We start from the raw sequence: 12503 nt of genomic DNA, 5'->3' as shown, positions 1-12503 counted from the left end.
TGACTCTGTTCCAGCTGCTACCGGGCTCCCAAGGCGTCTCACTTGCACCTACAAACCTCATTATTTCACTTAGACCGACAAGCTTGTTTTCAGAAACTGATGACGGACAGAAACGCCTCTGGTTTCAGGGTGTTTAACTTAAATTCCCCTGTGGGATTGTTGGAGTTAAATCATTAATGCCACAGGTGGGGTGAGTCGTGTTCATCATTCCCTTGCGGGACTTTCTCTACAGCACCAGTTAGAATTTCTTGCTCCTATACTTTTATTTGTAAATATTTTATTTGACTTATAAATATATATATATTTATATATATGCCAATATTTTTCCCTGGTTTTTTTTTTTTTGGTTTTGCATTCGCATATTTAAAATTATTATTTTTTAAAGGTTTTATTATTTATTCACGTGACACAGACAGAGGCAGAGACCCAGGCAGAGGGAGAAGCAGGCTCCACGCAGGGAGCCCGACTTGGGACTCGATCCCAGGACCCTGGGGTCACGCCCTGGGCTGAAGGCAGAAGCCCAACCGCTGAGCCCCCCAGGCGTCCCCCCAGGTTTTAGGTACGGCTGCTGCTAGGCCCGGCGGCCATGTGATGTGGGGCTGGAGAGCCCCGTCCCTTGCTGGCCACGCCGCTGCTTGTGGAGGCCCCCCCCCCCCCCCCAGGGTCTGCACCACGTCCCCTCTGCTGCACCTTCATCTCCGCGGCCTCCTGACGTCCAAGGTGCCAGCGGCGACCCCTCGGCGCCCTTTACCTCCAACACCTTCCTGTGCCCTTCCTGCGCCCCTCTGCACCGGTGGCCACCGGCTTCTCCCTGTCCTTGGGGCTCTGTGTCTGGTGCTCATTTCATTGTTTCTGTCTCTTGGAATCCAGGTAGAAGTGAAATAATCCACTATTTGTCTTGCTCTCTGACTTGCTTCTCGTAGGCCTACCCTCCAGGCCCATCCAAATTGTTCCAAATAACAAGATTTCACCCCCACCCCCCACCCCTAACCCGAGCATTGCGCCCCACTCGCCTCTCTGCAGGCCTGCGGCCTGCTCTCCCTCCCGGCCCTCGGGAGCGGCCAGCACAGGGGCCTGTGTCTTTTCACATCGCGGCTCTCCTCGTCCTCGGGGAAATATCCAGACGTGGAGTTACTGAGTCGAGTGGTGCTTCTATCTCAAGGGCTTTTCATTTTTATTTTTATTTTTTGGGAACCTCCGCGTGGTCATCTGCAGCGGCTGCACGGGCCGCGCCCCAGCCAACAGCGATGAGGGTCCCCTTCTCTACATTCCGCCCACTGGGTCCCGTGGTTCTTCATCTGGCCGCTCCCACGAGCCCGGGTGGCCCCTCGTTGGGTCCCGACGGCGTCTCGGCGACCGCGGGGAACACGAGCACTGCCTTGTGTGTCAGCCGTGTGCACGTCTTCTTTAGGAAAAGCCCCACTTTCTCAGCAACACTCTGCCTTCTTGGCGTCAAGTCGAAAAGGCCCCGTAGTTGCTTTCGACGCGGGGTCCTTCGCAGCTGTGTCGCCGTCAGTGGCTCATCCCTGCTGCCCTCTTGCTATGCAGACGCTTCACTCTCACGCAGTGGCCGTTGGGCACTTTGGCTTTGGCTCCTCTCCCCGGGGAAGCCCGTCGGGAGACTGCGGAGGCCGCGGGCAGGAGCTGGCCGCCCCGGGGGCTGCAAGGAGTTTAATGCGCTCGGCTCTTTAACCCGCTTGGAGCTTCCCCGTCGGGGACGAGCAGGCAGCGGTCGCATCGCCCCGCGCGTGGCCGTGGGCCTTCCCCACACCTTCAGGGACGAGCCCGTCTCCCCGCCGCACGGTCCTGCCTCCCTTGCCGCAGACCAATTGGCCACACAGGCGCCGACCTATTTCTGGGTCCTGGGTTTCTATGTCGTTGGTCCTTTCTGTTTTTGTGCCAACTCTGTACTGGTTTTGGTGACGACGGCTTTGTGGTGAAGCCCGGGGTTTCAACAGCGCCAGCTTCGTCCTCCTTTCTCAAGATTGCTTGGGCTAGTGGGGTCGTTTGTCGTCCCCTAAGAATTTGAGGTTTTTAAGGGGGCACCTGGCTGGCTCCATCGGTAGCACATGTGACTCTTGATCTCAGGGTTATGAGTTCAAGTCCCACATTGGGTGCAGAGGTTACTTACTCAAAAAAAATCTAAAAATAAAACAAAACAAAACCCCTCAAACTTTAGAGATTTTTGTTGTTGTTGTTCTAATACACGGGAAAGTACTAGTGGCATTTTGATGGCGATCGCGTCGACTGCACACTGCTGTGGGTTGAACGGACGTTTGAACAATATTCTTCTAACTCACGAGCATGTATATGTTTCCATTTGCTCGTGTCGTCATCTACTGGTCTCCTCGATGTCTGACAATCTTCAGAGCATAAGCCTTTTATCTCCGTAGCTGCATTTTACGCTGTTTGACGTAATTGTAAATGGGATTCGGTTTCCTTAATTTCCCTCTTTGTTATTTTCCTATTAGTATATAGAAATGCAACTGATTTCTGTGTATTTTTGTATCCTACTACCTTACTGAAATTTTTTTTAGTCCTGATAGGTTTTTTTGGTGGAGTGTTTAGGGTTTCCCATATTCCGTATCCTGTAATCTGCAACTGGTGAGTTTTCTTTCTTCCTTACTACTTTGGATGCCAGCTGGCTTCTCGGCCTTTTGCTAAGATCAAGTGCAGTACGAATTTGGGTGCCTTTCGCTTCCTTTCCCTTGTGACTGCTGTGACTAGGGCTCAGAGCTCTCCGGTGAGGGTGCACATCCTTATCTCGTCCATGGTCTTGGCAGAAAGCTTTCCGCCTTTCTCCTGCTGACCAGAGCTTCCGCCATTTATGGCCTTTATTATATGAAGGATACTTGTTCTCTGCCCACTTTGTTGAGTTTTTGTCATGAATGTGGTGGTTGAATTTAGTCAGGGGCTTCCTCCACATCTTTTGCGATGAGCATATGATTTTTAGTTCTCATTTTGCTCATGTGCTATATTGAGTTGATTTCGTGTCTGTTAAACCATCCTGGCATCCCTGGAGTAGAGCCTGCCTGATTGTCGGGAATGGTCATTGCAGTGGGTTGGTGAATGTGGTGTGCTGTATTTTGTTGAGGATTGTGGCATCTGTGTTCACAGATACCGGGTGTGATTTTCTCTCTCTCTCTCTCTCTCTCTCTGTGATGTCTTTGTCTGGTTTTGGTATTAGAGTAATCCTAGCCTCATAGGATGAATTTGAGACATTCCTTCCTCTTCAGTTCTTTGGGGGTTTTTTTTGTTTTTGTTTTTGATTTTTTTTTAAAGATTTTATTTATTTATTCATGAGAGACACAGAGAGAGAGGCAGAGACACAGGCAGAGGGAGAAGCAGGCTCCATGCGGAGAGCCCGACATGGGACTCGATCCCGGGACTCCAGGGTCACGCCCTGGGCCAAAGGCAGGTGCTAAACCACTGAGCCACCCGGGCGTCCCCTCTTCAGTTCTTTGGAAGAGTTTGACAAGAACAAGTATCAACTCTTCTTTATTGATAGAATTTAACTGTGAAGCTGTTTGGTCCTGGACTTCGGTTTACTGGGAGTTTTTTGATAAGTCATTTCATTTACTGGTTATCAGTCTGTTCAGATTCCTATTTCTTCTTGATTCAGTCTTGCAAGATTGTTTATTGCTAGAAATTTATCCATGTCTTCTAAGGTGTCCAACCTGTTAGTAGACCTTTTTTTTTTTTTTTTGGAATGACTTAAAAAAATATTTTGTATTTCTTTGGAGTTCATTGCAACTTCTCTTTAATTTCGGATACTACTTATCTGGGCCTTCTCTGTTTTTCTTAATTAGTCTGGGTAAAGATGTTTTGTTTTTTTTTTTAATCTTTATTTAAGTAGTCTCTGTACCCAACAAGGGGCTTGAGCTCAGGATCCCAAGACTGAGAGTCCCACGCTCCTCTGACTGAGGCAGCCACGTGCCCCGAGGTTTATCATTTTTACCTTCCCCAAGAGTCAGCTCCTAGTCTTGCTGATCTTGTCTCCTGCTTTTTTTTTTTTAAGAGTCTCCTTTTTATTTATTTCCACTCCAATCTTTATGATTTCTTTCCTTCTTCTAATTTGGGGCTTTGTTCTTTATCTAGTTCCCTTAGTTATAAGGTCAGATGTTTACTTGAGGTTTTCCTTGTTTCTGGAGGTCACCCTGTATTGCTACAAATGTCCCTCTTAGAGCTGTTTTTGCTGCATCCTGAAGATTTTTGGACGATTTTGGAATTTTGGAAGATTTTCTCATTGGTCTCCGGGTATTTTTTTTTATTTCCTCTCTCTGATGTCTTGTTTGACATATTCACTGTTTAGTAGCATGTGGAGGTGGTTTATTTCTTAGAATTGGCTGCTGCTCCCATAGAATCTTGCCCAGAGCCCCCCAGCTGCCCTGCTGTTCGGATGCTCCAGGCTTAGATTCCTTCATCCCCAGCCTGCTCACCCCGGAGAACCCTGCCTTGTGACTGAGCCTCGGGTCCTGAATCTGCACACGGGCCCCTGGGTGCCACCCACACCTACTGCAGGTCATGGTGTTGGGGGGGGTTGGCGTCATTGGGCATCTCCGTCTGCCATGTCCGTTTGGCCTGCCCTTCTCCAGGCGGGCTGTCCCCTCTGCTGGGCGGAAGCTGTTGGGCAGCCGCTGGCCTTGGGGGGTTGCTCTCTGGCATCAGGGAAGTGAGTTCGGGGCCGTCCGTGCTGCCCTCTGGGTCTCTAACTGGTGGGCTGAGGCTGCGGCCTGGGCTAGCTTCAGTTGCACACAGTCACTTAAGATGACATCCGCTGGGTGTCCACTAGGAGTCCTAGGGAAGCCACACGGAGATCCACGCGAGCCCCCTTCCCACTCGGCTGGTCTCCTAGACGTTGCGCGGCCGCGGCCACGGGGAGCGCCGTTCACCTGGGCCTGGCTCTGAGGGCGGGCGAGCTGTGCGCAGCTTCTCAGCCCAACGCAGCGCAGCTCGGTGTTCCTAATTCACTACTAGGTCCTCCTTTTGTTTTCAATTTCATATGTTTATGTGCAATGAAATCTTCAAGTAGAAAAGGCAATCTTTTTTATTTCTACCCCATAAGCCACACTTCAACCTAATGCTTTCAGGTTTGCGGCGCTGCACTTGCTTCTTAGGGTTTGCGGGGTCGGTAAGGTTCCCTGGGGCTTGTCGCTGACGGACTGGGCTTCTCTAGGACGATGTAGGCTCCAGAGAAGGCCAATAAAATGCCAACCTGGTTAAGTTGGAGGTTATTCTTTCTGTACTTTAGTTAAGAATTCGGCTCTAATAATCATTTGGGTTTAGCGCTAAGCATAGTGGGGTACTGAACCCTAGGCTGAGTCTTAGCCATCACATAACTGGGAATGTTAAAGTCACTTTCATGGTTTACTTTTATTTCAGCTATGGCATTTTATAGCCTAATTAAAATTTAAGTTTCTGGCGAGAGGGGTGCCCGGCCGGCTCAGTTGATAGAGCATTTGACTCTTGATCTTGGGGTCTTGAGTTTGAGTCCCGCGCTGGGTTAGAGAGCACTTAAAAAACTAGGGATGCCTCGGTGGCCCAGCGGTTGGGTGCCTGCCTTCAGCTCACGTTGTGGCCTCGGGGTCCCGGGATCGAGTCCCATGTGGGGCTCCCTGCATGGAGCCTGCTGCTCCCTCTGCCTGTGTCTCTGCCTCTCTCTCTCTCTGTGTCCCTCATGAATAAATAAAATAAAATCTTAAAAAAAAAAAAAAAACCTAAAATATTTTGGGGCACCTGGGTGGCTCAGTCGGCTAAGCAGCAGACTGATTTCTGCTCAGGTCAGGATCTCAGGCTTGTGGGAGGGAGCCTGCAGCTGACTGTGCCCTCGATGGTCAGCGTGAGCCTCTCCCTCTCCCTCCCCTCCTGCCCCGGCTTCCCCCACTCTCTCTCTTAATCTAATCTTTATTGTGAGGGTATCTTTAACATCACACCGAAAATTTCATTTATTTGGGGTTAATTGTAGGACTTCAGCAGCTGGCTCAAAGCTCACCCGCCCTAGTAAGTTAATACAATTTAGACAAACTTAGGTTTATGGCTGTTTATCACTGCTGTTTGCCCTGAGGGTGTGTGTGGTTAAGCAAGGTATCATAAACTACTTTTTAGTTGGCGTTATGCCTGTTCCTTGCGATCATTAGTGGATGTGGATGAGGGATGTGGATACTTGCAGAACTTTATTAAGAATTAATAGAATAGGACCAAATGCATGTGTTTATGGAGTTAGTAGGCTTAGGCGTTTGCAGTCTCTGCTTTACTAGGCTGCACTAGCGAATTAGACCTGGGGATCACTGTCCACTGACACTCTGAATTAAACAGGTATGTTGGTATTAAACTACTGGGGGTAAATTTTTCTGGTCCATAGACTTAAAAAGTTTGAAGTTTTCATTTAATTTTTTTTTAAAGATTTTATTTATTCATGAGAGAGACACAGAGAGAGGCAGAGACACAGGCAGAGGGAGAAGCAGGCTCCAAGCGGGGAGCCCGACGTGGGACTCGATCCTGGGTCTCCAGGATCACACCCTGGGCCGAAGTCAGCGTTAAACTGCTGAGCCACCTGGGCTGCCCGAAGTTTTCATTTAATTAAGGATCTTGGCTAAAATATGTCTAATGTTTAATTTGTGATTTACATGTTTATTATAGGATGCGGGAAAGTAGGGTTATTCGTTTTATTTCAACCTTGTTTTGGGGAAGTTGGCAAGATTGTTAATAAATACAGTTTGTCTTCAGTGGGGGAAGGGGTGTTTCCTCAAATTTTATTTGATAAAATGTGTAAAATTCTCTATATCCTGAGAGCATGGACTAAATAATACCTTACGGTGGTTGAGATAGTAAATAGTATTTAATACAATCTCAACTACAAGAGGGGGAGGAGTGGGTACTTCTAGGTAGGAAGGTCCTGAAGTAAGAGCCAGATGCCAGGTAGGGGTCATGTCCCCAAACCTTCATGTTATGGGCCCAGAGCAAGAAGAGGGGCACGTTTGTGAAGGGGTCACTGCTTTCTCAGTTTGGTGACTAAGGAAAATGGTTGGTTCTGATACACGTGGGGAACTAGGGTTCACTTGACTTGATGGGGACGTGTGCCATCAGTAATATCCAACAGAAGATCAATCGTATCTAGTAGTTTACAAAAGAGAATTTTATGTATCGGGCAAATAACAGCTCTACTTTGTATCATGTATGATCACACGTACTTTGTATCACATATGATATCCTAACGTCTTAATGAGGGAGGCCGTTTAATGCACAAAGCAGCGGATTAGTCTAGAATTCAACACGCACATGACAGCGTTTCACTCTTCACTCGCAACTTTCAGGGAGGAGTTCAGAATTTCTGCTTTGGGTACTGATGGTACAGTTGGAACTTTTTTCTTGATGTCCTAGGGAAAGGTTTTTCTACTTTTCTGGTTTAGAAGACCGAAGTACTAGATCACAGAGACTGTTTATTTTAGAAGACTATTTTCCATTAAGCTGGTGAGCGGCCTAAGTACAAGAAAAACAAGACAAAGGCCTAGTAGGTGGCCAGCAATGAATGAGTGCTGAACGGGTCGTCGTCCGGTTGGTACTGACAGATCTGCTACTACCAGGCAGAAAAAGCCCTGGCTGAGGGGTCCTGATACACTTCACTGCTTTTATGTATGAAGTGTTGGGATATTGCTAGAACGAATAGAGGAAAGATTAGAGTGAATGTGCTAAAAGATTAGAGCTGACTTATTGGGGGTGAAACAAGTAATAACAACAGGTTTCTAACCTTAAACATGTCCTTAATTTTGCCGAAAGCTCCCCAGAAGGCAACCTTTCTCATGAAAGTAATAAATATTTCCTCTGTCCTTTCTCTGGATAATAACTTTTCTTAGAGATTAATTTGGTCGGAAAAGAAATTGATCTCATAGTCACTTAGGTAAATCAGGGCACTTAGGTTTGAAGACACTCCCCCCCCCCCCCCCCGACTGCCACCCCTGCGCAAAAGAGCAGAGATTCACCTCCATGTGGGAACAAGCAGTGCAAGACAAATGCAGTGACTACACTGCAGGACCCAGCGGGAGGCTCAGGCAGGGGTAAAAGGAGGAAAGCCCTACTGCAGAAATCCTGTGCACTGTTTACACTGACATCAAGTTCAACTTGAATTTGACTTCTAAAACTCTTTTTTGAAATAAAGTTTGGGGTACAAGTATAATTAACATCTACTGATGAGCACAGAGATGAAATTTAGACATGGGGATCCCTGGGTGGCCCAGCGGTTTAGCGCCGCCTTCGGCCCAGGGCGTGATCCTGGGTCCCAGAATCGAGTCCCACATTGGGCTCCCTCCATGGAGCCTGCCTCTCTCTGTCTCTCATGAATAAATAAATAAAATCTTGGGAACCCTGGGTGGCTCAGGGGTTTGGCGCCTGTCTTTGGTCCAGGGCGTGATCCTGGAGACCCGGGATCGAGTCCCACGTCGGGCTCTCCGCATGGAGCCTGCTTCTCCCTCCTCCTGTGTCTCTGCCTCTCTCTCTGTGTGTCTCTCATGAATAAATAAATAAAATCTTTAAAAATAAATAAATAAATAATAAATAAATAAATAAATAAAATCTTAAAAAAAGAAAACAAACTTAGACATCAAACATTTTATGGAAAGTAAAAATCCCATCCCCCAGAGATTACAATGGGTCACGTATTTTTGTAAGACTTGCTATAGATGAATGCATTGTAAAAAGACTATATTGCCTTTTATTACCTAATAGTGGCATTATTTTCATATCAATGACATTTTCATATCAATAACTGTAAATCTTGAAGATTGTTTTTAATACTTACCTAGTATTTCACTATACGTGAGTAATCCATTTAACCAGTCCCCCCAGTTTTTTGTATTATGAACAACGTACCAATAAACATCTTTGCATATGCATCTTTGGTTATTTCCCTGATTATTTTGTTAGGATACACTCCCCAAAGTGGTGAATTACTAGTTTAAACCTCATACAGAAACTTTTTTAAAGGCTTTGGTTTCTCTTCCCTTTTTTTTTTTTCCAGTATAGTTACCAGTGTTAAAGGCTTTGGTTTCAAATTACCCTATACAAAGGTCATACTCGTAGACTCTTCCTAAAAATAAAAACAGATTTTCAAGTTTGCTCTGCCCATTGCTGAGTTTATCTTAAAATTTTTTTTTTTAATTTGATTGAAATAATGCAAAGATTCAATTGGCAATAGGCTGTAAGGAAATACCCCTATACCAGCCAGGAATTCTGTGGCTGACCTATTGGCCAGCTCGCCTTGGGCCACTGCCAGCCTCTTCTCCTTTGGCCATTTTCATTATAAAGGCTACTTGCTTACTCTGCTTCTCTTACACAATAATGGGCAATAGGATATAAGGACAAATGTGGTGGAAGGTTCTGGAAAAGTTTCTACTCTCCTAACAGGAAGGACAGATACACCAGGCACTGCTCCTTCTCCCAGCTTTCAGTGTAAACATACACTCGACCTGTGGCAGCCATATGGCAACCAGAGGAAAAGGCCAAGAAATCCCTGTTCTGACCCATACCGGCAACAGATAGAGTAGGATCTTAAATTGTGTTAAGACAACATTTCTAAGCAACTGGTCAGGAGCAGAGTCTTTGCTAGAGCTTAACATCATTTAAATATACATTGGAAAATATGCTTAAGTATATTTAAAAATCTCTTCTTAAGCCATTTCTCCATTTTTGGGTTATAGTGTAAATCAAGTTTTCCTATATAACCAATTAAAATTAACAGATCAATCTGTATGTCTGTGTAAATGGTTATACCAAGTTCAAAACCAATTACTCTTTACCTAGCTTGCCTTGTCCTATCAGTAGGGGTACAAAGACACATAAACCAACAGATAAATTATATATTACATGTTTATTAAGGGAAAACTTTTATGTAAAATTTACATTTTATGAAAAAATCAAAAATATTTACAAAATTGTGTAAGATAGATTTGCATTGTTCTAATTACAACTCAAAGTAGTAAATAACATTTCTTAAAAACTCACATTTGTTAGAGTTCTGTGTTTACAAATCTGGGTTAAAGAGGCAGCTACAGAGTTTATCACTATACATAAGCAAGAACCAGCTTGCTAAATACATCTCCCATTGAAAAATCTACTGGTCTTTTTTACACCATTAGTGGATTTTTAAATGAAAAACAAAATCAATATAAACTCATATGGCTTCAAAATTGTAACCTGCACCTAATACAAATGTAGGTATCAACACTTGGTATGAAGACTGTGGTAATGAAGAAAGTGCAGAAGTTTAACCATTTCACTAATTTGTACATTTTCAGGTAATACTTGATTAAAAATAAACATGGTGAGTGTAATGGTGTCTGAAGTCCAAGAATAAAGTATTAACTGCCCATTTAAAAGCACACCAATCGCAAAGCAGTTACATTTAAGATTCCAGTAAGGGACTGTAATTGGCATTTAAAAGAGCACAAGAGTTAGAAATTCTCATTTCGCTCACTATTTAGTAAAGATGAATATTTCAGTGTATTGTTTTAATGTGTTGCTTTAGTCAAATCTAAATTTAGAATTGGGCTAACACTGAATATATTTAAAAAGCACGTACTGTGTTATATGTATTGCTAATAAGTAGATTTTCTGCTGCATTTAGTAGAGCAAGATGTTACATAAATGTCTAGTAATAGGGGTTTTATGTTCTGTAAAGCTTAACAGAATAATTAGTGGTTTTATATAAATTATCATATATAACACAATTTATCACTTCTACATAAAATGCAGGACACTGTCATTTATCCTTATAAATAAAATTCCCATTTTTAATTATGAAACTGTCCAAAATATTTTAAGTCCTTCAATTAGGATTTGCTATAAAGTTAGGTTTTTTTTACTATTTAATATTAGTAGTTCAAGAAATGCTTAGCCCAATCCATCACTTCAGATAATCTCCCCATTTCTAGCAGGTGGCAATTAAATAATTGGTAATTTTTCCAATCGTTGAAATGAAAACAACTGGCAGTACGTCTCCAATGCCAATAATATTGCTTAAATGTGTTCCTCACAAAACACAAAACTCATGCTTCCGACACATTCATTCAGTGTATATAAATTTCCAAAGATGAACAGAAAGAAGGGAAGGGCCAAGTGGAGAAATAAACTAGCAGTTACCAATTGACGAGGAGGTTTTCAATGTTTGTTTTACGATTTACATACTTAGGTGGAACAAGTGAAGGTCAACTGTTTTCCCTCTGTAAACATAGGCCATTAGGTGTATTTCTTTTTCTAGTGGCTACAGTGTATCACTAAAGAAGTGAGCCAGGGTTTTGAAGTACAAATTATCCTTGAGTTACTCTGAATTCCCTTCCCAACTGAGGCCAAAGGTATTTACAGAAATGGCTATTATCTTGTAAAAATGCTTGACCACCCTAGGATGAAGAGAAGATCCAGACTGTGAGGGGACAACAGTGAGGCACATTAATGAACACAGACTGGACAGGCACATTTCTGGCTTTTGTTATTGTTTTAAAAGGCACACATTCTGTAATCCATATAAAAATAAATTAAATCTACAGCATTAATTCTTAAAAACAATCACAAATTCTATAAAGTTAACTAACTGCAGAAGTAAATTTCTCTGCTGTCTTTTGCAAGCTTATTTTAAAACACATTGCACTTGAGAATTAGAAAAATCATACAAAACACCATTTACACTTTAATAATGTTTATATGAGAATCAAATTATACATTGTTTTGTGCACACCTTGGGACTCTGGTCTGATTATTTTATGGCACATAACTCAATTTGATTGAGTATTCTAAATTAACATTATCCAAAACTTAGAATTCATGTTGTGTGTGTCTCTGTTCAATATTAAACTTAGGAAATTTCAAGGCTATCTCTGACTCTAAAAATTTATGGAAAGCTGAATTATTTTGTGCTTGCTCTCCTGAAATTTTAGGCCTGATAATACACTATAACTCAACATAGACACTGAAAGTAATGTAAAATTTCAGCCTAAGAAAACTTCATTATACTGAGAATTTCAGCAAATGTGCTTCCAGAACATGGCAGTTGATCATTAACAGTGTTGAAAAATCATTTCAGTGCTATTGCTTTTGATGACTCACTTCAAAAGTGCAATTTAATGTTTGTAATTAACATTCTCAAATATGTGTAAGTTCAAAGACATAATACAAGCTAAAATAGTGTTGGAAAGAATAGACAACACAGGAGGGCAGGCCTGTACTTCTCTCTCAAGCCAACCAGTTTCCCAGGTCCATCAATAATCTGCCAGGTATCGTCCTGAAAAACACCAAGCAGACCCTTGCGATTACACTTTCAAATGAACTCAAAGGAGGACATTTTCACTGTGAGGACAGATACACAACCCCAGTTCCCACCTGCTGTTTACAATACACTGCATCCGATCCCAGGTGTCCAGCTATACGGACCATTATTACTCTCTCCAAGGTGTGTCTCTATCTGGCATTTTGGTACAAAGGTCAAAGAAGAAATTTTCCATGACTTTAGATTATAA

General features: G+C 43.4%; 1 protein-coding gene across 7 annotated transcripts in view; it reads right to left on the bottom strand.

Moving 5' to 3' along the window:
- Positions 1-9843: 9843 nt before the first annotated feature.
- The window catches only part of FCHO2 (FCH and mu domain containing endocytic adaptor 2), a 121363-nt gene continuing 118703 nt past the window's right edge, over positions 9844-12503 (bottom strand). For 6 of the 7 annotated variants that reach the window (XM_038530816.1, XM_038530819.1, XM_038530814.1 and 3 more), the window contains one exon: positions 12118-12268. In XM_038530816.1, coding sequence (XP_038386744.1) covers positions 12246-12268 — 23 coding nt within the window. In that variant the 3' untranslated portion in view covers positions 12118-12245. Of the gene's footprint in view, positions 12269-12503 lie in introns of all 7 variants that reach the window. The other variant, XM_038530813.1, reaches the window with a different exon arrangement.

This window comes from Canis lupus, chromosome 2 (assembly GCF_011100685.1).
Source record: "Canis lupus familiaris isolate Mischka breed German Shepherd chromosome 2, alternate assembly UU_Cfam_GSD_1.0, whole genome shotgun sequence".
Classification (NCBI taxonomy): domain Eukaryota; kingdom Metazoa; phylum Chordata; class Mammalia; order Carnivora; family Canidae; genus Canis; species Canis lupus.
This window is presented reverse-complemented; position numbering and strand designations above follow the sequence as displayed.